Source organism: Marmota marmota, unplaced genomic scaffold (genome assembly GCF_001458135.2).
Source record: "Marmota marmota marmota unplaced genomic scaffold, marMar, whole genome shotgun sequence".
NCBI classification, from domain to species: Eukaryota; Metazoa; Chordata; class Mammalia; order Rodentia; family Sciuridae; genus Marmota; species Marmota marmota.
In genome coordinates this window covers 396,582-423,265 of record NW_026000244.1, presented here as the reverse complement: position 1 = coordinate 423,265, position 26,684 = coordinate 396,582, and the positions used below count along the sequence as shown (strand labels likewise).

The window sequence follows — 26,684 nt, the reverse complement described above, 5'->3', positions numbered from 1 at the left end:
CCGAAAATATAGAAAAACATATTTGTAAATACTACCAAATTCAGACAGGTGTGTGTGAATATGAGCCTGTGACAGACCTACATGGGATCTGATTATGCCGAATGCAACAAGGTAGAAAAATTAGCCCAGTAACATGACAGTGTTGGGAGGAAATGCAGCTCTGCAGGGAGAAAGCAGAAGGAAAGCAAAAAAAGCCAAGCAGAAAGAAAAACTAGGAGGTGAACTCAGAGAAATGGTATGGGAAGATCTGGCCTTTCCCTCCTTCAAGGACACACAGATTCAAAGACACAAATCCCTTGTGAACAATCGAGAACTAGATTTTGTGAGAAGCACAAAACTTCACATTGAAGCTGGTAGCAAAATCTATAAAACCCTCACAACATAAGCCTTTTCCCAGCACAGCACCAGAGGAGCACTAAGAAAGTGCAGTACCAGCTTCTTCCTGGGGAGAAAAGGAAAGGTCTGAACTCTACATCCAATGTCCTGACTTTCCTTAGGGCTACCCAAGGGACTGGTTTACTTCTTGCTTTAATCTGAGCCATTACAGGAGGGGTCCCTGGGTGGGAGTTCCTGTGAACAAAAAGAGTAATATGAAGGATATCAATCAAGGAATATTCCTGATAGCCCCTCTCCATGGCTCAGCAGAGAGTGCCTTGCTGAAACCCCCAAATCCCAGGTTCTTCTTGGGGAGGGAATGAGATGGACCGTGTGTCCAACATTCCAAATTCTCTAGCTACTGGCTTCTTCCCAAGGGATTGGTTCCTTCTCACCTATTTTGAAGCAAGTTAGAATCTGGCATGTTATAGGCATCTGGGAGAAACCGAGAACAAAGATAGCTGCTTGGACTAGCAAGTAAGCACCTGCCACAGCCCCCAACTTTCACCAACTTCCAATATCTGGGAAGGAAAATGACTGAAGTATATGTACAAGTTTCCAACTTTTTCTGGGGTTGCCAGAGAGACTGGCTTCTGTCTTTTTTGTCTTTGAGCAAGAATGGGACCTGGCACACTTTAGATACTTGTGAGCCACTGAAGGAAAGAGTGGCATTTTGGACTATCATGTAAGAACTTATCATAGCCTGTCTTTATTGTTCTATAAAGTAGGTAAAGGAATCACAAAATCTCAGCTTTTCTCTGGAAGGAGAGAGCTGGATCAAGTGTGCAATGTTCCAACATTTTCAGAGGCTGTCTAAGGGAACAACTTTTATCTCACCTGTCTTAGAGCACGGATGGGACCCAGCATACTCTAAATGCAGGAAAGGCCACTGAGAATAAAGGCAAAGATTGGACTACTACACAGTCACCTGCCAGAGCCCCTCTCTGGCATAGCAAATCAATGAGAATCCCAGAGCCTGGCTCATCTCTGGGAAGAAGAAAGAAGAAAGAAATATATGCCAAACATTCAGAACTGGCTTTGGTCTCAACATTTTCAGAGCATGGATGAGACTTGGTATAATCTAGAGGTCTGTGTGCCTCTGAGAACTCAAAGAAGTCATGGTGTGCTGCTGCCTCAGAAAACCATTGGTACTGACATGGATACCAGAAGGAGAGAGAGAGAGGAGAGAGAGAGAGAGAGAGAGAGAGAGAGAGAGAGAGAGAAAGAAGAAGAAGAAGAAGAAGAAGAAGAAGGAGGAGGAGGAGAGGAGAAGGAGGAGAGAAGAAAAGAAAAGAAAGAGAAAGAAAAGAAAGAAAGAATGCCAAGCAACAATAAAAAAGAAACAAGCAAATCCTCTAACTGGGAATTTATACAAGTAAATCCAGCAAAAACACACACTGAGAATTTGAAAACTGCCTGGCAATGCTTCCTACTGAGGATCCTGCTCTATACAAATTCTGCTCACATAAGACTGGAAAAGGTAGTCATTTTTTCTAATGTGCAGGTACTAACGATAAGAAACAAGGAAAAGGAACAAATAGGAAAACATGCATCTCCGAAAGAAACAAGATGAAACTTCAAGACCCCAATTTTACTGACATGTAATATATGAATTAGCTGGCAAAGTACTCAAAATGAACTTGGGAGAAAAATGCATGAACAAAATTAAAATTTTAGCAAAGATACATATGAGCTAAGAGAAGTATTGACTCTAAAGAAAAAAAGTAACTAAAATAAAAAATTCAATGGACAAATCAGTCTACATCAAAACATCATACTAGATCAAGCAGAAGAATCACTGAACTTGAAGATAGGTCATTTGATTTATCTTAGCCAGTCAATGGCATAAAAAGAAAACAAAAAGTGAAAAAAAAAATGAAGAAAGCTTGGTGACTTATAGGACACCATTGAGAAGACCAATGTATACAATTATGAATGTCCAAGAAAAGATAGAGCCAAAATACTTACTCAAAGAAATAATGGGGAAAAACTTCTGAAATCTGAGGGGGAAAAAAAGGAAGATCTAGGAAATTTAGAAAATCCAAAAAATTCCAAATAAGATGAACCCAAAGAATTCCACAATGAGAGACATTACAATTGAATTGTGAAATACCAGACACAAAGAGAACTGAGAGCAGCCAAGAGAAAGTGACAGATCATATTTAAGGGAACTTGCCCAAGACAGTCAATGGATTTTTTCAGAGAAATGTTGCAGAAAAGGCAATGGAATATTTTCAAAATGCAGAAAGGTAAAACTGCCAATCAAGAATACAATACCTGGCAAAACAGAAGTCTTGTCCTTTAAATTAAAGAAGACATAAAGATATTCCCAGACAAAGCTGAAGAAGTCTATCATTACAAGACCAGTCTTACAAGAAATGTTAAAGAGAATTCTTCAATTGAAACAAACCAAAGCTAAATAATACTATCAATGCATATATAAGTATAAAACTTGCTGTTAAATGTAAATGCATAAAAAAATACAGAATAATGTAACACTGCAATAGAACTGTGGAAATTGGTTTCCAATTCTAGTTTAAAAGACAAAATTTTTAAAACAATTATATAAAATATGTGCATTTTTATCCAATGTAATATGATGTAAATTGTGACGTTAATAATATAAAGTCCATGGAGAGGATTAATAACATAGTTTTTATATGCAATTGAGGTTGTTGATGTAGACTGTAATAACTATACAATATCTTATGTAAGTCTGATTGTAATCGCAATGAAGATACATAAAATAAAGAAATAAATCAAAGCATATCACTATAAATATCAATAAAATATAAAGAAAGACAGTATAAAAGGAAAACAAGAACAAAAGATGTATAAGATAGGCAGCAAACCTTTAACAAAATGCTAGTAATGTATTTCTGTGGTACAATTAACAATAAACATTTGGTATTTCTACTGAATTTCTGACACATAGCTCCCATAACTCTTAAAATCCCCAGAGGTCTAAGTGCCTTCTGTATGCTCAAGAGAAGACTGGAGACTGAGTACCACCTCTATGTACTTATTAAATCAGAGCCGTTGCCAGAAAGACCAAAGAATCATTAGAGGCATGGAAATTTCCACTGCATTCTTAAAATCCAGGAAGGCAAGAAACGATGAAGGTTGAACTTAATCCAAGGGCTAATGGCTTACTCTATCTACCTATGTACAAAACATCCATAAAAATCACTAAACAAAAAGAACATGCAAGCATCCATGTGTTAGGAGTGTCATATGTTCCAAACCATGATGTCAAAGGCTTTTGTGTTTAGGACTCTTATCCTATGTACCTCATGTGGTTGCTTATTAGTAGCTTTTAAAATAAACTGGTGATAGCAAGTAAAGTGTCTTCCAGAGTTTGTGAGCTTTTGTAGCAAATTAGTGAACCTAACCTGGGGGTGCTGTGATGACTCTGTAGGCAACTCTGACAAAAGTATGGGTAACACACAGACCTGATGCTTGCAAATGCCATCTTAAGAAAGGACAATCTTGTAAGACTATTCCTTACGAGTGTGGAATATGGCATTAATTCAGAGTACTGAGTCCCAGAATTGCTCTGAATTGTAGGACATACAACTGGTGTTCAAGAGTTGGAGAAATGGTGTTAGAAAAGGCAATATAAATTTGGCATCAGAAGGAAAAATACCTCACATGTTTGGTGGTACAAATGTTGTAAGCATAAATATTCACCTTCCTCATTAATTATTACTTTACCATGAATAAAAAATTCCTCAACCAAAAGATACAGAGTGATTGAACAGATTAAAAATGAAGATCCACCTTTGTGTTGTCTACAGGAAATTCAGGTTTACATATAAGGACAGACATGGACTGAGTTAAGTAATGCAACAAAATAGCCCATGCAAACTATAACCAAAATACAGCAGGGGTGGCTAAACATGTCAGACAAAATGAATTTTGAGTCAAAAACTGTCACAAGACACAAAATTTGAACAATGTCAAAGGATAATAAAAGGATCAATTCACCAGGAAAATACCATAATTATAAAAATAAATGTACTAATATCAGAGACCTTAAATATATAAAACAAACACTGACAGAACTGAAGCAATTCAACAATAATAGGATACTTCAATACCCAACTTCCAATAAAGGATAGAACATCTGCACAAAAAATCAATAAACAAACAGCATAATTGAACAACAATGTAGACCAAATAGATAAATTCAAATGATTCTACTCAACAACAGAAGAATACATTCTTCTCAAGCACACATGAAATGCTCTCCAGGATAGATCACATGCTAGATCACAAAACAAGTCATACAATTTAAGAAGATTGACCTCTTATAAAAGTTCTTTTCTGATCACCATGGAACAAAACTGGAATCAATAGGTGAAGGAAGACTGGTAAATTCACAAATATGTAAAAATTAAACAGTATGTCTTTTGCTATTTGTTTGTTTTTNAAACAACAAAATAATACTTTTGATGAACACAGAAGCAAAAATCTATAACAAAATACCAGAGAACTGAATTCAACAACACAATTTAAGGGATAACACATCATAACTAAGTGAGATTTATTCTTGGGAAACAAGGGTGTATCAATATATGAAAACCAATTAATATGATAAATAAACAAAACAAGGACTAAAAATCACTTAATTATCTTAATAGATGCAGAGAAGGCATTTGAGAAAATTCAACACCATTTCATGATAAAAACTCCAACAACTAAAAATAGAAGGATATTACCTCCACATAATAAAAATCATCTATGGAAAGCTAATATGTTCAATGGTAAAAAAATAAAAGATTTTCCTTGAAGATCAAGAACAAATCAAGGGAGTCTTCCCCAGCCCCTGGGGGCAGTGCTGCAGATACCAGTCCTGGTCCGTTGGCAGCAGCACCAGGTTACTGTGGGTTTCTTGCACTTCTGCTTCCCAGTCCCCTGGATGGTGCATCTAATTAGATATGGCTAGCTCCTATTGAGAGGAAGGCACAGGCCAGGAGGAGGAGAGTTTTCTGTACTTCACCTTGGCAGCAACTTAATGAAGGAGATGAGCCACCTCAAAACCCCTCACCCATCTTTCTGCTTCATGGACCACCTGCAGGATTTTAAGCTTGACTTTGGTAATTTCCAAGGCAAAAGAAGTCAGAGGTGGCATGGAGGCAAGATGGGGTTAAAAGTGGAATGTATGTTGTAATAGAAATGAAAGTTTCAACTCAAGAAAGGAAAGAACCTGTTGAAGCTATCTGATGACAAATTAGGAACACACTTACTCATCCCCACTATATAAAAAGGTTATTTGCATAAGTGCAAAAGAAAATGGTTTGCCACTGGAATATCAAGAGAGACTAAAAGCAATAGAAGGAGAGGGGCACAGTGGTGCATGCCTGTAATTCCATGGCTCCAGAGACTGAGAAAGAAGGATCATGAGTTCAAAATCTGCCTCAACAAAAGGGAGGCACTAAGCAACTCAGTAAGACCTTGTCTCTGAATTAAAAAATACAAAATAGGTCTGGGGATGTGACTTGGTTATTGAGTGCTCCTGGGTTTAATCCCTGGTACCCCTTCCAAATGACTATAAAGGAAAAGTCTCAGAAGAAATGAAAGACATTATCAAAAAGGGGGAACAAAAGCTCTTTAGAAGATAACAGAATATATTGAAGAATAAAGAATATTCTATGTACTAAATATAAAATATTTTTAACATTTAATAACAGGGATCTGTGATATCTCCATGTTTGATCTGTTTACAACAATGTTTTGAAGGGGAACCTCACTTAAGTGATTCCATAATTTCAAACTATAAAAAGCAGCTGGGTGAAGAGTTAGACATTTAAAAGGGACTGTGCAGTCCTGGAGTGACAAGTGGATGTGGGTACTCCTGTGGACACTTAAAGCTATTTTCTTGGGTTGATCTTAAATGACCTCTTGCTCTATGATAAGGATAAATTTGCAGTTTGCTTGATGATGGTGCTGGTAAATTGCTTGGCTCTGTCTGAACTTTTTTTTAAATTAGTTTAATAAGAGTAAGCAAAGTACTGACACAATTGATAATAAAATTTTAAAAACTGGAAAAAAAAAAGAATAAAGATAGCATGCCCACTCTTACCATTTGTAGCCAACATCATAATAAAAACTGTAGTCAGCAATTAGGCAAGATAAAGAAATAAAAGCATCCAAATTTAAAGGAAGAAGTAAAATTATCTCTTCTTCCATATGACATCTTAGATATAAAAAATACTAAATATTTTAAAAAACTGGAATTAATGAAAAAAAAATAATGTGAAGTTGCAAGATAAAAAAAAAATAAATCAACCCAAAAAACTCTGTTGTGTTTCTAAGGAAACTGTGACAAAATACCAGAGATAATCAATTCATAAGAAGGAATGATTTATTTTGGCTCACAGTTTCAAGGTTTCAATCTATGGTGGATTGGCTCTGTTGCTTTGGGCCTGTAGTGAGAAACTACATCATGATAGAAGCACATGACCAAGGAAGCCTGTTTACCTGAGGGCAGCTGGAAGCAAAGACAGAGACAGAGGATGCTGGAGTCTCAATGCCCCCTAAATGTGCCCCCAATGACCTAGCTTAGTTTCAATAAGCCATACCTTCTAAAGTATGGCTTAACCACTGCCTCCCATTAGCACCACAGGCTGGGGATCAAGCCTTCAATACATTGGCCCTTGGGAGACATTCAAGATCCAACCAATAGCAAACTATACCTCCTGAAGTATGGCTTAACCACTGCCTCCCATTAGTGCCACAGGCTGGGGATTAAGCCTTCAACACATTGGCCCTTGGGGGACATTCAAGATCCAACCAATAGCATTCAAAAAAAATTGAAGCCTTGTACCCTCAAAGGATCATGTGTTAGAAGCCTGGTTCTCAGCCTGTGGTACTACTGACTGGGGGTGCAACTTTTGGAAGGTGGGGCCTAGTAGAGGAAAGTTGAGTCACTGGGTGTGTATCTTAGGTATACTGGGACACTGGCCCCCTCTTTTCTCCCTCTTTTCTAACTAGCTACAATGAGGCAAAGAGGCTTCCTCTGCCATACCATCCTGCAGGATATACTTTGCTTCCACAGACCAAAGCAACAGGGTCCAGTGACCAGAGACTGAAACTTGTGAAACTATGAGCCAAAATAAACCTTTCCTCCTTATAAATTGACTATCACAGGTATATTGTCACAGTAACAGAAAGCTGACAGAGAAATTAATAAAGTACTTTCATCTGCAGTAGCATCAAAAAGAATAAAATACTGAGCATGAATTTAACTAAAGAGGTTAAAAAAAAACTTGGATTATATAGAAAACATACAAACACAGATAAAAGAAATAAGACACAAATACATGTCATGCTCATGGATGATATAACAATACTGTTAAAATGACAATATAATCCAAAGTAACATACAGACTTAATCCATTCTTTACCAAAATCCCCGTGGCATTTTTTATTGAAATAGAAAATAACCTTAAATTTCATATAGAATGACATAAAATCCTATGTAGCCAAAGCAATCTTGAGAAGGAAGAAAAGAGCAGAAAGAATCATCTCTTTTTTTTCCAAAATATATTATAAAGTTACAGAAATTGAAAAAGAATGGTATTGGATAAAGAGAGAAATATTGACCTAAGAAACAGAATAAAGACCAGAAATAAATCCACAAATATGCAGGCAACAGATGTTTCAGAGGAGTGCCCAGAATATACAAAAGGGAAAGGATAGTCCCTTCAACAAATGGTATGGGAAAACTGTATATTCACAAGTGAAAGAATACAATTGTACTCTTTTGGGAAATAAGGATCTTAAAAGACTTCACTCCCATGTTTACTGTATCATTATTCACAAGAGCCAAAATGCATTAACAATTTAACATCCATTGATAGGTGAGTGGATATAAAACAGACACACACACATAAACCTTTAAAAAGGAAATCCTGTCATATGCAGAAACATAGATGAACCAGGGGAACCATATGCTAACTGAAGTAAGACATTTGCAGAAGGACAAACATTGCATGATTCCACTTAGATCAGGTATCTAAAACAGTCAAACTCATAGAAGCATAGAATAAGATGGTAGTTACTAGGGCCTGAGAGTAAAGAAAATGGAGAGTTGCCATGTAACTCATGTAAAATTTCAGTTACTAGAGATAAATAAGTTCTAGAGATCTGCTTTACAACACTGACCTAGTTAATATGTTATTGCAAACTCACAATTTGTTAAGAAGGTGTACTCATGTTCAGTGTTCTTATCACCACAAAAAGTGTATTAAAAGCTATTATATGATCATACTTCATGATTTTGTAACATGCATCCATTTCAAACATGTATAAAAATTATATCAAACATAAACAAAATTATGAATGATTTGTACTTTAGAAGAACTATATTTTAAAACTAAATCAATGAAACACATTGCACCTCTTGTCTCTATTAAGTACACATTAGGAATTTCTTACCATGATAAGTATCTCTTGATTTGTGTTTCTTGGACAAATCAATGATATCCACTCCATTATAATAGAGATTTTTCAAAACACTTGTGGAAGCTTTTATGTGGCAACACCATTGATTTTCCATGTCCAGGAATCCCTCCAAAGCTGTTGTTCAAAAGGAAAAAACAATATAAATAATATTAATTATTTTCTGATTATCTGCCCCAAATATTAATGATTTACAGATACAATGATAATTATCTTCAAATTTGATTTGCATATTATATTGCCATCTTAATTCCAAATGAAGTTTTAAGATGCAGATTTATCATTGTCTTCATTATAGAGAGACACAATCCCCTTATTACAAGTTCTAGTGATATGAAGCCTTCTCATTATTTTAGATGAGAATATTGTATCGTTATTTCCATGGTGATCTGTATACACTTATCAAAGTGTATCAACCCTAAAGAAAAGGGGAACAGTAAAACTCCATGTCCGTGAATGCCCTCTTTCTGTTCCCAAAAACCTTGCCAAGTTAAGGGAACACTGAGAACAAGCCTGGGCTGGAAAGTCCACAAATGTATTATCTTAAAGGACTTGGGCTTTCTCTTATGCACAAAGGAAACCAGGGCTAGTTGGTGCTATCTATAGAAAGCTACTTTCTTACATGTATACCAGGTCAGTTGCTCCTTAGGATGCTGGTCAGAGAAGCTAACTAATAAGTTAATGCTGATGATGTCACTACTTCTGCAGTCTAAGATATAAAACCCCTCTGAGTAGGGACCTGCACAGGCTGAGGGCACCATGGAAAGGATATGTGTCAACAGTCCAGCTGGCCACTACCGGACAAAGTGGTGAATGTAACAAAGTGGTGAACAAAGTAAGAATATAATTAGTCAAGTTCAAATGAAGTTCTTTAGCTTATTAGATAGCAATATAATAATGAAACCCTGATAATGAAGAATTTAAATGATTTCCCATTTTGGCAGTACATATTCCTATGTATGTCACTGGCAGCATTAAAAATAACTTGGCTTGCTTTGCAATTAGCCAACAAGGACATGTTTGTTCTGTACATGATTTTGCCAAGATTATTTTGGTCAAAAGGATTTTACCCTCATCCTCCCTGTTGCCACTATGGTTCTGCAAAGTTAAATGATTAAAGCATCAGAATCTACTGGAGCATTTGCTGCACAAAGATTGCTGAGCTGGGCCCTGAGTTTCTGACTGAACAGATCTAACCTAGAAGCTGAGAATTTGCATTTCAAACAAATTCCCTCCTGGTGTCCCTATGCTAGCTGGTGATCACACTTTGAGATCCACAGCTTTAAACCGCCAAAATTATATTTCTTGGAAGATTCTCCTCAGGCAAAGTGGAGAAGTGAAAATTTTATTGAGTAACTGAGACACAAAATAATGGTTTTAAAACTCTTTTGTCCTAATGCTTTGAGTTATTTCCTAATGTGATATATAACACTATCCAGAACAATTACCATATGTTAATCACCAAACTGTCTAATAAAGTAAATCTAAAATGTATGTTGATAAATATTTTTTAAGCTTACTGACTGACCAAGTTAGCAGACAGACACGTGGCAAAGTGGGTGTAACAAAAGGACTTAATCACAGAGATCCCTGTAGCAGCCCTAGTAATTTAAAATCTTAAAGGATAATAAACTTAACCTCAATTTCAGGGGTTTAAAAATGACAGACAATGTACAACCGCTCGCAGCCCCTCCAGCGCCCCACCCCACCCCCACCCCCACCCCCACCCCCACCCCCACCCCCACCGCGCGCCCACGACTCACCGGGCTGGGGTTTTTCGCCACCATTCCCTGTGTTCAGCGCGCCTTTGGATTCCATGCCCCAGATCCCCCAGCCGAGAAGGCAGGCTCACCTCTGCAGCAACAGCGATCCGCGGAGGTGCCCTAGGTTCCCAGGAGACACTGCTGTGCAGAAGCAAGAAGCGGAGACAAGGCAGAGGATGCCCCGGTCTTGGGGCCACTGGCACCGCTGGCCTCCTCTGGGCACTGCTCCTGTGGCTCTAGGCTCTGCAGGCCACAGCGTACCTCCTGCCTCCAGGAAGGAGCGGCGGCACTCTGCCAAGACCCCAGCCCCGCTGAGAAATTAAACTGAGCGGGATCCCCCCACTCAGGCCGCCCCGCCTCCTCGGCGCCGCGCAGGCGCCCATTGGCCGGCGCCAACTCGTCACCTCCAGGGTCCGGCTCTTGCAGAGCTGAGGAGCGAAGGGGAAGGACTAGGCTGCTGCTCTTCCCCACTTGCTGCGGCCCAGCAGCCGTCCTCAATTTCCACACTTGGCAGCCCCCTCAGATTCAGGTAAATAAAAGGGATTCTAGACTTTCATCTTTGTGCCTTCCAGCCAAACCTGACCCCTGGGGCCTGAGAGGCACCAGGTGCCTCTGTGAGCAAAGGCCTTTGTTCCTCACACTTCCTCTCTCAAAGCCTCTCAGCTGGGATGGCCTTCAGAGGCCAGGAGCGCTATGAAAATCAAGGTCCCAGAGCTGAGGAGGGGGCCGGTGCAACTTTGACTCAGTTAAGTGACTGGGAGTGGGGGGTGAAGGGCAGATGCAAAGGCCCTAAGGCAGAATCAACTTGGGGTATTCAAAGAACCACCAGAAGAGCACTAAGCTGGGGATAAGGTTAGTAGTTGTTACAATTTGAATATGAGGTGCCCTCCAAAAGGTCAGATGCTGACACAGGAGGTGTGTGATTACACTTTGAGAGCTGTAGCCTAATCAGGGAATTATTGGGTGGCAACTGCAGACACATCCTGTATGGTTGGAGGAGGTGGGTCACCAGGGGTGTGCTTGGGAGCTGTGTGTTATGTCCTTGACTCCTTGTGCTGTCTGTTTCTGCATCACTATGAGATGAGTGGCTTTTCTCTGCCACATTCTTCTCCTATCATATTCTGCCTCAGGCCCAGAGCAACATTAAACCACCACAGACAGAACCTCTGAAACTAGGAACTAAAGTAAACTTTTCTTCCTCTACATTGTTCTCATCAGGATTTTGGGTCACAGTGACAAAAAAGCCAACTAACACATGAGTCAAGTGTATGTAGAGAGGTCCTTGGCCTTGGAGGCCAGTGCAAGGAATTTGCATTTGTTCTGCTGAGATAAGTAGTAACTCCTAGAAAAGGGTAACATTGAGAAGAGACATGGGGCTAGTCTGGGTTTGCAAGAAGCAGACACCAAGAGGCAATTAAATATGTAAGGGTTTATTAGGGGAAGTGCTTTATTGAGATAAAATGGAGCTGGGCAAGATAAGATCTGATTCCTAGTGGTCACTCAGTAAGCTTAAAAATATCTGTCAAATACATTTTAGATGGGTGGTCCCTGGTGGCCATGCAGTCTGAGGAAGATTCTACAAAGCCCTGGGGTATCTTTGAGCTGTCCAGGTGATTCTGTATCCTCCAGAAATGGGCCTGTCTTTGTATCCTGCCTTTTTTCAGACTCTGGCTAGGTCTGGCCCCTGGGACACATGGCCTCTTATAAATGCAGGGGGCTTTCAGATCCAGACATCCACAGCCCTCAGTGCACTGGGCACCCAGGTTGCTGGTCTGCAAGATGCATCCTCATGTTGCCCACCTGGCTGGCATGGTAGATATGCCCTTGGGCTGTTTCAAGATTAGCTGGGAAGGTGAGCAAGAGGCATGATGATGACCACAGAAGATTGCAGCTCCAGAACCCCACCCAGGGTTCCCAGATGGAACTCAGTGGGGCCAGACAGAAGTATGTGCCTGCCAGGGAGTCAGGCACTCTCTGGCTCCATCCCTGACACCCAGCCTCCTGACACCCAGCAAATCCCATGTCTCCCTAAAGGAAGTCAGGCCTGTATCCTGGCTTCTGGCTTTTGTGCCATTTTTATAGCATGGACTTGATTTAGGTGTTAGGCTCTTGCTAAGAATATGCCCTGACACTTGAAAGAACCTTTATTATTATTCTAATTTGTGAAGAACTGGTTGTTGGTATTTTCTTTCCCTTCTCCCCTTTCTTCTCTTCAGAGTCAGGCTGGAGCTAGGTCATTGTTGTTAGTTTTAGATCTGAAACTATATCTGGCATGGACTGGTGTCCCCACACTTTCACTTCTTAAAACAGGAAGGAAGGCCCCAGCTGGAGAACTTGGGAGACACAAGAAACTGCTCAGGGCAGTGTTGCAGTGGAAATCATTAAATATACCTAGGAAGCACCAGATTCAGAGAGAGTTTTTGTGTGGTTAAATTAAAAAAATCCCCCTGTCCCTCACCATCTGAGGGCCAGGTCTACACCCATCATGGGTTAGAGAGTGGGAGGTAAGACCTGAATGTGTGGGTTCAAATCCCAGCTCTGCCACTTTCTAGCCTACATGGTTCTTCTCTGCCTCAGTTTCCTCATCTGCTAAATGGGTGATATGATCTATTTTGGCTGGTAGGGGATTAATGAAGGTAGCCTATGTAGTTTTCACTGGAGTGTCTGAGGCAGGCATTGCCTTCATATGTGTTAGCTCTTAGGACAGGTTGAGCTTTCCCAATCCAAAAATCTAAAATTAGAAAAATCCAACATGTTTTGGGTGACAACACAATGCCCCAAATGGAAAATTTTATACCATAAAATTCTGTTTCATGATTCACAAAATTATTAAATATATGATATAAAATTGCCTTCAGTCTCTATGTTTAAGGCACATATAAAAATGAAGAAATTTTATGATTAGACTTGAGTCTCATCCCTAGGATTTCTTATTATGTCTATGCAGATATTCCAAAATCTGGGGAAAAAAAAATCCAAAATTTAAAGTGCTGCTAGTCCTAGGCATTTTGAATACAATTAATTTCTTTTTTCTTTTTCTCAAATTCAAGACCATAAATCCTGTGGGGTAGAATAAAGGGTTTGGGGCCAGACCTTGCTGGATTCTCCCCAGCCTTGTTTTCTGATCTCTGACTCACCTATTTTTTTCCTAATGTAAAATGGGATCATAACTGCACTTACTCCAGGGATTAGTGGTGTATTCAGGTCAAAGCACATTAGATAGGAGCTGATCTTGCACATCAGTGTTGTTTGCTGGGGCAGCACTTTCCTGGAGATTACTCCACGCTTCCTGTGAGGACTGTGGCTGGTGCTGGCTTCAGTGGAGCACTTAGTAAATGCTAACAGGTAGCACTCCCTCAAATCCAGGTATGCTGGTGATGGCCCTGCCCAGTGCTGCCCCTTCTTTCCTTCTTGCTCACAGTGTGAGCATTCCCCACAGAACCCCTTACTTGCTGGGTCAGTATCTTCTTTTCCCTTCAGTGGGTCTTGAGCATACAGTCCTGGGCTGTTGGGAAATTTCCTTTGGATTCCAGCTTCAGGGAGCCAGCCCAATGCCCAGCAAGGTCTGGCCCCAAACCCTTTATTCTACCCCACAGGATTTATGATCTTGAATTTAAGATAAAGAAAAAAGAAATTAATTGAGGTGGGAGTGGGGACATGCCTGGAGTTACTTGAGACATTTAAAAACCAATTTATAAAATGACTCAGTTAAAAATTGCTGCAGGCCAAGTGGGTCCTTGCTGCTGCTCAGATCATGTATGTTTTGAGCAAGAAGCAGGGAGACCATGAATTTCATTTTGACTGTCACGGTGTGTCAATTATGAAGGATCACTAGTGTTACCATGACCCCCTTTGTTTGCAGTGAAGGGGATCCTTTGCTTCTCAGTCCTCAACGTGATGAGAAAATGGTGCTATTTGCTGGCATGCAAGAAGCCACGGCAAGTACCCTAAGCCTCACCACAATGCAGGAGTCAGAGGCTTTGCTGGTTTGAAAAGCTAGAGTTGCTGAAATTTAAGTTTTGATTTATTTTGTTCACCCATCACGTTTGGCCTTAGTTTTGTTTTTAATTTGAAGAAAAGTTGAAATTGCTTTATCTTGTACTTCTAAGATCTCCACCAAATTGCCAAAAGAAGGAGAAATGCTCCCTTTCCTTTTTAAATGTTAATGATGATGCCTTTCCTGACACATTTGAGGAGCTCCTCCATCTCCAGGGAGTTGTGCAGTGATGGGTTTAGTTCTGAATGGATGAAGAGTTCCTGAGAGATAGCGTTTGTAATTAGAACCATTACTTGGTATCTGTGCCTTATTTGACCTGTGGTTCCACATGCCTTGGATGTGCATGCACCATGATGGTTTCATAGATACGAACGCACACTCAGGCCCAGTCACTTCTGTTGGTAGTACATATTGTGAGAAAAAAAAAATGGAGGCATCATTAAGGAGGAGAAAGTGTTTGCCTTTAGTTCCTGCATTATCCTGTACAGGGGCTCTTGAGCTTTGGAAGCCTGTTCTCAGTACAGGAGAACAACTCCCCTGTTTGCAGCAGGAGACTTCGGTGCACAGTGACAACACTGGAGTTCAAGAGGAAACCAGCAATGCTGCACCATAGGCTTCATACACCATGGTTGTTTGCCAATTTTAAACATAACTAGTTGCAGATGAAGACCTCCTTGAAATGCAGGCTTGTTGGGCTTGCTAGGAATTTTAAGCTTGGATGGAAGAGCCCTAGTGCTGTCTGTTTCCATGCAGGATGATGATTACTAGGCAACAGGTGATTATCAACCAAGGATGCCATGGTTATACTCTGCAAGGTGGTGTTCCAGCGGGAAACAGCTGTATAAACTCTTGTAAACAGGATCTACTGACAAAACCCTCTAGCCAAATTTGGAATCTGGCTTTATTATCCAGCAAGTAAAAGCTGAGTTATAATTGGCAGACTTCTGGTACTGGCAGTTGTCTACTTGTTTCTATAGAAACTGATTTGGAAGACAGAGCTGCACAAAGGGAAAGGGTAAGTTTCTTTTAATTCCATATTTATAAACCCATATATTATTAACTGAGGCATGGTGTCATTTTCCACATAAAGATATACATAAGTGAAATAGATCTCAAATATGAAGTACATATTTCACTTGTGTGGAAACTGATATCAAGTCATTAAATATTAAAAGGGTTTAAATATGGATTTATTTTTCTTGTGACTCTGACTTCACATTTCTTCAAAGAATGAACAATTTAATTCTCACTTTCAGTTATTTTTAATTTGGGAGGTCATAAAACTGATTTTTATCCTTTTAGATCTGATTTTATTCTACTTTTCTGATAAGTGAAAGTTGGTATAAAATATGTACAGAGGACATTTTAAAAGTCTGCAAGAATTATTAAAAAAAAACAACCCTGCTGCGCAAGAGAAGGAAATGAGGATTTCAGGGCCTGAGTGAGGGGGGCCAGGCTCTTGAGATTGCAGGGAAGGGAGTCTAAGCAGTCTAATTCTGCTTTTTCTTAGGCAACCTCTACCTTGTGGACCTTCAAGCAGCCTACCCAGTAGATTGGTCCATGCTTTCTTGTTCTCAGCTCTTCAGGTGTCCATGCTGTTAAACACCTAAGCAGGTCTCAGTAGTGGTGCTCTGTTTCATCACCTATAGTCTTTCTCAGTCCCCATGGTGGAAAGTCCTTGCGATACTTGCTACACTGACTGGAAGCTGGCATGTTTCTCTGTGGCTTCCAATGTGGGTGCCTGTCTTTCTGATTCCCTCTTTTTACCCCAGATGTGCACTTCAGGCCTTGAGGACTATGTGATGGGGACTTTCAGTTCTGATGTTGACATCATTAATTCCCAGGTAGGCCCCTGTGTGGATGATTCTAGATTCTTAGGCTACACTTGACTTAACATGACCCTGGTCTTATGCAGACTTTTCTAAAAGATCCCAGGTAGATTTTTAAAAAGATGACAGTAATTTTGCACTAGAGAAAGACAAAATGCACCCAGACCCTCTGAATGTATTAGTATCTTAAGGATGCTGTAACAAAACACCACAAACTGGATGGCATAAAACAACAGAAACAAATTTGCTAAGGCTGTCTTTGAACTTGGAATTCTCCTGCCTCAGCCTCCCCAACTGCTGGGAATACAAGTATGCAGCACTGTACCCAGCCAGGAATGCAGATCTTTCAGTTGTCAAGAATGTAAATGCAACACTCAGTCTGAATGATGGCACAAGTGCCACCCTGACCTGCTGTAAGAACATCCAAGGTAAGAACACCAAGGCCATTTGGTGTTGTAAAACAGCTTTTTTTCATGAGTACCATGTCTGCATTAAGGAAAGAAATGCCTTTCTCAGTGTCATTGAAAGCTTTTTGAATATAATTGGCTAAACCTTCCATGTACCACATTTATATCCTCTAGACCATTTTTTGGGATAAACTGTGAAGCTAAATGATCATACCAGTGAAAAACAGTCCCCATCTATGCTTGAGACTGGGGATATTTGCAGATTGACTTATTTTTTGTGTCCACCTCCCTTGCATTCTTAGGTACTCAACAATACATTTTCCCATCCAGCCTGGAGGAACCCAGAGCCATAAGTTAGTCCCACATATCGACTGATTCCCTTTGGGGGCTGGCCATCTAATTTCAGGTCTCAAGAACCAACTAGTCCCAAACTAATCATAAGGCTATAAAATCACAATATGTTAACATCAAGATTTTGAGGTCTATCCTGACTTCTAAATCGAACTAGGCCATGTATCCTAAGTGTGGTTATGTTTTTTGCAACAAATTGAGGTCTTCTGATTGAGATATCCTGTGGTTGGCTTAAACCATATTCATCCCAATTTTTAAAAAATATTTTTAGTTGTGTATGGATACAATATCTTTATTTATTTAATTTTTTTGAGGTGCTGAGGATCGAACCCAGGGCCTTACACATGCAAGGCAAGCTTTCTACCACTGAGCCACAACCCTAGCCCCATTCATCCCAAATTTGATAGTAACCTTCCTTATGTCTTTGCTATTCTGGCATTCATAATGGAAGATAAGATGAAGATGGACTCAAATGTGGCTTAATGACTGCAAACTTTTGGAAATTGGTTTGCTCTAAAGTGAAATTTTTTCCATGACCTGAATGTGACAAAGTCTCATTTAGAGGTCATAATTTAACATTTGCATAAGAAGTGATTTATAATAAGTCCATCTTTCTTCTTTGATTCTAGAATTAGAGACCATAATTTTACCTAGTCATTCCTTTGTAGGGAGAATCCAACAAGCTAGGGTCAATCAATTGTTCTGATTGTTCAATGGCTGACATCAAAAGAAAAGAACTCAGTGTCTTGAGTGGAAAACTTAGACAAGCTCCTAAGTTTATTAAGATATCATAATGGAGTTTGATAGTTAGCCATTACCAAGAAAAGAATAAGTGAATATTTTATCTTCCCAATTGCAACATGGAAAAGAAGTAATGTGTCTTATATTGGGTATTCTATTGACTCCCAATACCAAGCAGGTATCAGCAGAAAAGTATCCAAGGTTGAGACACTATAGGTGGTGCCAGCATCCTAAAGGAAATGAATGACACTATTTCATGCCTCAAGTTACCCTCAGTCCAGCCCCAGTGATGGTGATTGTCTGGGATGCTGGCTGACTCCCAAGGCTTGCTCATTCTTGGGCCATCATTTTGAGAGTGTCTGATCTGAGGTTCCTTCAGCCTCCAGGGCAGTGAACTTTCCAGTGGCCTCTCCTGCCACATATAGGGCAAGGAGTCTTTGAAGCCTGCCCTTAATTGGGTGATCTTTCTTCTAATGTTCTTCCTTTCTGTAACAATGACAGATATTTTCAGAAACTTAAGGGTCCTGTGGAGGAAGAAAGGGGTGACCATTAAGAACTGCAGTCAATAATTGCACTGGTCTTTTGTCCCTCATTTCTCCTTTTATCTATCCCTTAAATGTTCATCCTGGTCTAATCATAAAAGACCTGTGGGCTACCTTCAAGGGAAATCCCAGGGCCTACTACCAATTTTGTAATTTCTATCTAATATTTCGAGCAAATTGAAGAATGAACTTATCTTTTAAAATAAGTTGCCCTTCACAAGATGTAGGATCTAAGGGTGCATAATTTTACTAAGCCTTCTTCAATCTTTCTACAAAAGCCCTGGGATTTCACTCCAATCTTTGATCAACTGTTGCCAGTTTCATACAGTTAATAGTTTTCATCCTACTGTTTTTAAGCTCTACTTTGAGACAAATAATCATGATTGCTATGCCACCCCTGGTGATTCATCATAAATCCATTGAGGATGCTCAGTTGAAAAAGCAGAAGACCCACAGGGTATAGAGTTAGTGATATGTAAATCATTCCCCCAAACCCTAGAAGCTTCTGTGTCCTGATGTCTCTCTCTGTCAGTTACAATATGACTCAAAATTACTCGTACATCTCTAGATTACCTCAAAACCTGGGTTAAATGTTGGAATTCCTCTATATATTTATCAGGATCATCAGAAAACCTTTCTAAATCTTCTTGATTTCTTTTAGATCTTTCATAGAAAAACACACCTGCATTTGTCTGGTCCAGATTCTCCATTTGTCTCTTGTAATGGGTGTAAACTGGCAATGGGCTTGGTAGGGATAGGCTTACTGTGAAGGAAACCAGAATGGGGGGAGTGGGAGCAGTAGATAATGGTGGGTACAAAGGAAAGTGGGAGAATTGGGTTTTGACAGCTCTGAGTGTGAAGTACATTGTTGAGAGAGAGAAAGGGTTAGTTTTGGGGGGTCCCCTAGGCCAGCAATGTTTTGACTCATCATTGCTAGAAGGGCCTAATCAATGCTGCATTTAGCACATAAATCTTTTGATACTTTAGTAAAAAGAAAGCCTGTAGAGATGGGACTTCTGGCCATTTTACTTCCTTTCTGCAACATGAATCTCATAGTAAAAGAGTATTATAGTTTAAACTTCTATTAGTGGACCGTTTATTTTTATCCCCTAATTCATACAGAGGCCAATTAACATGACAAAAGAAAATTAATCTCTTCTTGAGGGTCTCCAGGCAAAAAATGTCCTAGTTTCACAGGATGTACTGCAAGGAGGTGGTAGCTTATATCAATGGTTGATTTGCTGTCTGTAAAATAAAGCCAACCAGGTATAGCGGCATACTCCTGTAATCTCAGGGACCAGGGAGGGTGAGGCAGGAGGATTGCAAGTTCAAGGTCAGCCTCAGCAATATAGCAAGGCCCTCAGCAACTTAGCAAGACCTGCCTCAAAATAAAACAATAAAAAGTGATGTGGATGTGCCTCAGTGGTTAAGTGCCCCTTGGTTCAGTTCCTGTTACCCCCCGCACACACACAAACACACAAAAAAATAATTAAATAAATAACAGCCTGATGATATGCCAGGAGTTCTTCAGCACTACTGACCTGAAAGCCAGATGACTACATAAAGGCATCCCTCACATAACATTGCATTTTAAACCCATGTAGTGGTTCCCTAGAATGAGTGTAGCATGTGTGTCCAAGTTCAGCAACTCATGCCTTGTTTTCTGAACTCTGTTTCTCAAACCTATAATCTTATTTAATAAACATGTTTAGTAACCTTATGCCAGACAATTGATATGACTTGGGAAGTGACCCTTAATTCTTTTTCAGAGAACTTGAAGAGTAGGATGGGCCTGATGTTGAAAAGTAGAGGGAGCCAGAGGTTTTTTTGTCACCCTGTTGGAATCAGAGCCAGTCCAAAAATAACAACATGATAAATGACATAGAAAAGAGGAAGGATCATTATATTTCAGGGTTTTCCCTTGGAATAAACCTGTGAGGGGACATGATGTCCATGCAATGTATTATACAGTAAAAAAACTACCATTTTGGTAAAGAAATGATACCAGCTGAGAAAAAAGTTTCTTAGCTGTGCGATATCTTATACTAACTAATTCACCCAAATTATAAGTAGGTAAAGATGGTAAACTCATTGGCCTTCAGTTTCTGGAATAGCCTCAAAAAGAATGTGGTATGATGCTCATTACTGAAGAGAGTCAGTGGTCACTATAAGGCAACAGCCACAACAGTAGAGTCTCATTGCCTCTCTGGTGGCCTTGGTCAAAAAGATGCCATAAAAAGCAAGAGAGAGTGTACATCTGCATGTCAGGAGGAGGAAAAAAGGTGCCACTACAGTTACTTAACTGTAAGAAAAGATGGCACTCCTGTGACATATGGAACAGGTTTTGACAAAGAAAAGTGTACACAGAGAAGCCCAAAGCAAAAGGCAAGATATCAGGGGTTAAGTTAGACATCATCTCAACCAAAGCTGGGAGAGAAACAAGGTGAAGTTCATATACCTGCCCTGTAGATGGCTGTTGATCTGAATGGAGGCACCAGGTTAGACATCATAGGAGAGTGGAAAGTTGAAGCTCCAAACTTCAGTTCTTGTGTTCCAAGGAAAGATAGCCAGACACTGAAAGCCATGCACGAGAACTTTCTCATAAGTAAAAAGTAAAGTAAGGCTCAAACAAAGAGCCCTCTCATGAGAGTGAGTCATCTCCCAGCAGAGAATGAGAAATGAAATAGTGCTGTTTGTAAATGTACTGCTGTTTTATGGTTGCCTTGAGAACTGGGGTCCACCTTCAGCACTCTTTACCAATCTGGGTGTTCAGCTCCTTCATGTCAGGTGATAGAGTTTTTCATACTAGTGGCCATCATATTAAAGGGGGGCGGTATTTACAAGTCAGTCCTATGTTAATGTGATTTTGGGGGTCAGTGACTAGACAGAATTTACTTTTGTGCTCCTGAATTACTAAGAAAATTTCTCTTCAGGAATATTTTGAGGCACCTATGGTCATAAGAATGTATATGTGAATATAAAATTCTATTTTCAGAAGATCCCATTGTCTAGCTTTACAATGATACCAACTGACCCTGTGAAGAGTTAGTAATTACCCTACTAATCTTACTTGATATATTTCTTAATTGGCTCCCTTTTTTGTGTTTATTTGTATACCTGTTTTTTTCTGCATTTTCTGATTACCCATTTGCCTTAAAAAAATAAAGAACACCTTAAAGTAACTTAAAGAAAACCCATGATATTGCCCTGTTATTGCTTTGCATTTCACTGTTTACTACTCACTACTACTTCATGTCTCCCACCCACTGAGAGAACTAACAATGACTACCTTTGGTTTGGGCAGGTACAGGTCAGAGGAGGGTCCCTTTGCCTTGGAGCCGGCAAGCTCCATGGCAGATGAACAAGATTCCCCCTGCCACCCTCAGGGACCATACAGGAAAGCAAGTAGAGTGTGGGGATTAGCCACAGAGCCAGCTTTGGCATGATGCCCCTCCTCACACTGAACCAGCCAGACTTTGTTAAATGATGAATTTTCTCACTGATCTCCAACAGCTCCATGGGAAAATTGGACAAAAATCCTCCCAGATGAGAAATTAAAGCAGAGCACAACAGTCAAATTTGCCCCAAGATAGGTAAGCAAGGGGACTGGAATGCAGGCTCCACCACCCTGGGTCAGAGCACTATCTACTGGGTGGCAAAGAACTAGGCACAATTGGGCACTTGCCTGGGCAGGCACAAAATTGTGGCTTCACCAGACTGAGGTTCTGATGGAGTTGGTATCTGCTGCAAACCTCCAATTAAACATATTAGCTTTAAAAACAGGAAACCATAAATTCTAAACACTGAAATATTCCCTTTGCTAATAATATTACGGTACAAAATTTGGATGTCTTTTTCAGGTTTAAAAATGTAATGACATAATTAAATATAGTTACAGCATAATATTAGAAACAACAAAAATGCAAACATGGCATTCAGATTTCTCACAAAACACATTTTTCTCCAGATTAAAATTTTTTTATTCAGATATATTATTTGTATATCTTTATGGGGTGAATCACAGCAATTCAATATATGTATCCAAGTTTTATCATGCAATATTAACTTTACTTCCAGAGGTCACTAGAGTGTAATCTCCCTTTAGTCTTTTATGATTAATGACTTTGAATAGAATTCATATTCTATTCTTTGAATAGAATTCAATACTGTGTCAAGAGAGTCTGTTTCTGTATACCCTTCAAGAATGGGGACATTCTAGCATTTCAAACAGACATTGTTTGAAATGGACAGATGAGGCTTATCAAGTGTGGAATTTTGGGGAAGAAGGCTTATTTAAGTTGCAGCAATCCAGAGGGACTAATGCCAAAAAATCTCTGGACCCCAGGTATAAAAATTATCTGAGATTTATACTCAGTTAAACAACAGGGTAGTTAATATAACAGTTACTTTTTCTTCAATGTTCTTAGGTTAAACAGAGATTTCACAAGTTTTTACTAAGAAAACAGAAACAGTAACTTTTGTACATCAAAAAGCTTGATTGCAGACTTTTTTTCAGGTGTAGATGGGCAAAATACCTTTATTATTTATTTATTTTTATATGGTACTGAGAATCAAAAGCAGTGACCCACACATGCTAGGCAAGTGCTTTACTACTGAGGAACAACCCCAGCCCTGCTGACCTAACATTTACAAGAAGAGAAATCTGACCTTTACAACAAAGAGGAGCTCAAACCACAATGAGCTCTCTAGAAGTCCTGTTAACTTTTTAAAAAATATCTTCTTCGCTAGGAGAAAAGCTTGTATGTTACAATTGGTGTGGGTCTTTTGAGGACTTCATCATTTGGAGTCTTTTGGGGACTATACCATTACTCCCTTTGATGCTCATTATTTAATCTTTTAAATCAAAGGCCATTATTATCTTCTTGGTTTAAAGCTTTATGTGATGTCATAACTTAGTTTCTCTCTCTCTCTCTCTCTCTCTCATCCTCTTATAGAGTAGACCTAATAGTTTTTTTAAAAAATATTTTATTTTTTTTTTAATTTTAGGTGGACACAATATCTTTATTTTATGTGGTGCTGGGGATCGAACCCAGTGCCGCATGCATGCCAGGTGAGCGCACTACCACCTGAGCCACATCCCAAGCCCAGATATAATAGTTTTAATGTAAAGGGAAGACAAACATGGAAGAAATAAACAAGTTAATAGCATAATCTCTACTATGTCAATTATAATTTTGAATCCACCAAGAATAGAAAACCATCCTCCAAGTAGTGAGCTTGGCTCCTAATCCTTAATGCCCTTTGAGATTTGAACTGGTACATGTACTAGTTTTCTGATATTGTTAGCTATGTGTTTTATTGTTTTCAATCCTGAAGTAAGCACCAAGGAAAGGACTATGTCCATGACAGAAGTAATGAATCATAGTATAAGAGCCATCTCAGCAGATGAAACAGTTCATTTGTCCTGCTGGTTAGTTTATTTTCTACCCTCCATTGATCAGCCAGCCCCCAAGAGGCTCAAGCAGGGCTAATGTTTCCTCAAGCAGGTGTGCGCAGGCTAGTCAGGTTCCAGAGTGACTAGAGCAGGGATGGTGTTCTTCTGATCCTCAAGCTTGTCTGCTGTTTCCTTCTTCCTAATGGTCAGCTGAAGGGCTGCAAATTAAGGTGGGAAAGCTGCTAAAGAATGTGTATGACAATATAAGATTATATTTTCAAAAAGTCCCAAAACAGGTCAAAATGAACAAGATATTACAAAATGTGTATCTGTGTATATGTATATACATATGTTGATATATTTGGTGATACTGTAAAGAAAACTATGGAATTGTGGACAGTGCTCCATGTATGTGTGGTAGAGCTGGGGGATATCCCAGGAGGCTTAAACTACATAGATTTATCTTAATGTAATTTTAAACAAATTTGAAAACAGCCTATAATTTTATGAGCCTGACCCAACATTTCATGCTTTAGCTTATGATCTCCCATATATTATTATTTCATCTAAAAACATGAAGTAAATTTAAATTTCCTACCTCAGAGGTCAGTTTTCTTTCAAAGGTGCATTTCTAAGTGTGTTGCATTTAATCTCGGCATATATTTCTTCAGGGAAATAATGCCAAAAGCCTTCCTGGTTCCCAAATTGAGGTAGTGCTCAACAGCTTAATTTACCCCTGGCTTATCATTCTCACCATCTTTATTCTACAAGATGCAAAACCAAGGTTGTACCTAGTTCTGTACTCTGGTCAAAATCACCCAGTTAAGAGGGATTTGGGTCCAGCTGTACCAAATCTGAAAACTTTGCCTTTCCTCACACTACCCTTTAGCAAGACAAAACTTACTAACTTATATTTTTCCTTTCTTGATAAATCTTTTGGAAGCAGCTCATGTTAGGCTAAATTTGATAGATCTAGGGGAGTATTTTCCCAAGAGACTGCTTTTCCCCAATCCAGGTTTATGGAGTCTGGTCAGTCAGGCTGTCCCCCAACTGCTGCAATGTACCTAGGCTTCTCAATACTGCCCATAGGCCCATTGCCCATCAGCCCTGTCTCCAGGATCCAGAGTCCTGTTCAGGAAGGAGTGGGGGGGGGCGTGGGAGAAGGGGCAAGGGTGGTAAATTCAGGAGAAAGGACAAGAGGGTTCTCCCAGAGCAGCCAGAGATCCCTTCCCAGCTTGCCCCACAGGGTCAAAGTCCAGACCTGGCTTCTCACCAGCTGGCTGAACCCACCTAGCCCAGCATACTGCCTGCTGCGAGGACTGCAACCTTTATTTAAAGTACTTACTTGTTTTCCTTGGATGAATTCTCTGAGTTAACACCACAATTCCTCAAGGGTCTAGAAGGACTGGTGGCTAGTCCTAGGGGAGGAAAGGCAGGTGGCATGCGGTAGACGCTAGCGAGGCCACTGTCATGTAGAATGCCCAGCTTCCCCAGCTTCTGCTATCTTGGGCAAAACAGCAGCAGCCTTGGGGCTGAGTTGCTGTAGCAGCAGCAGCAGCATCACCAAATGGTGGCCTCTGGTGACAGCAATAAGCAGCTGCTTCCTGCATAGGGAGTTGAGCATTGGCGTTGGGGCATCTGTGGAGGCATCATCTGGATGGTTTGGGAGTGTGTTTGCAAGGTGGTCCGGTGGTGGTATCAGTGAAAGAGTCCAGAAGTGTGGTGGGGGCAACAGAGTCTTCCAGCCATAAGCAGTTTTGTCCTGCATTGCTAACAGGAGTCCCGCTGTAGTTGCAATAAAGTTCGGCATCCAGTACTGAGTATCACTGTCTGGCATCCATGTTGGAGTCTGGTGGCAGAAACATGGAGCTCCAAAGTCTGGTGTGGCAGTAGCAACATGCAGCTGCATCAGGGTCCGGTGTCAAATATAGGACCTCGGGGGTGTCACCATGGAGTGACGTGCATTGACGTTGGGGCATAGGTGGGCAGCGTAGGTGTCCAGCTGGGGTTTGGGAGTTCAGTTTATGTGTGATGGTGGTGGCACCAGAGAGTCCGGAAGCTGATGCAGTGGCAACAGAGGCATCCAGCCCTGAGTGTCTTCATCCTGCAGCAGTGACAGGAGTCTGGCTGCAGTGGCAGTGAAGGTAGCATTTAGCAGCCATGTGGGGAGTCCAGTGGCTGTGGTGAGGAGCTCCAGGCTGGCAGCAGCAGTGAGGGCTTGGGGCAGTGAGTGTCAGAGTCAGACGGCAACTAGTAGTTGGGATGGCTTCCATGGTGACTGCTCCAGGACCTTGGTGTTACTTCTGTCAGAGCCGGCCTACTCAGGAAGCAGGACATAGGAAGTGGTGGTACCCAGACAGTCTCTGAGGACTTTATGCTGCCCACATCTGCCCTGCCTGGCACTGGCCATATCCCACTGGGCGTCTGCTCACCCCATTCCCCACTATGGCCTCTGAAGAGGAACTAGGTCATCTGCCAAGTGGGGCAGCTTTGGGAGAGGACCCCTGTTGACATAACTACAGCCATCTTCCTTACCCCTTGCCCACTTTATGAATACTGTTCTTATTCTCAAAAGATAAAAACCTGAGTGTCTCTGTTCTCTCCTTGAGAGATAAAACGTTGCTCTTCTCTGTTCTTAAGAAACAGTAACTTAGGGGCTGGGATTGTGGCTCAGCAGTAGAGTGCTCGCCTAGCATGGGCAGGACCCAGGTTCCATCCACAACACCACATAAAAATAAAGGTATTGTGTTGTGTCCATCTACAAAAAAAAAATTCTCTCTCTCTCTCTCTCTCTCTCTCTCTCTCTCTCTCTCTCTCT

The 26,684-nt window shown here is 40.4% G+C and overlaps 1 protein-coding gene and 1 pseudogene across 1 annotated transcript in view; both read left to right on the top strand.

The window, feature by feature from the left end:
* Positions 1–4,870: 4,870 nt before the first annotated feature.
* Positions 4,871–6,131, top strand: LOC107159593 (annotated as a pseudogene).
* Positions 6,132–6,318: 187 nt separating this feature from the next.
* LOC125614067 overlaps positions 6,319–26,684 on the top strand; it is a 31,060-nt gene continuing 10,694 nt past the window's right edge. The window contains exons 1-4 of the mRNA XM_048796261.1: positions 6,319–6,327; positions 10,642–10,719; positions 10,934–11,133; positions 16,716–16,858. Coding sequence (XP_048652218.1) covers positions 6,319–6,327; positions 10,642–10,719; positions 10,934–11,133; positions 16,716–16,858 — 430 coding nt within the window. The remainder of the gene's footprint in view (positions 6,328–10,641; positions 10,720–10,933; positions 11,134–16,715; positions 16,859–26,684) is intronic.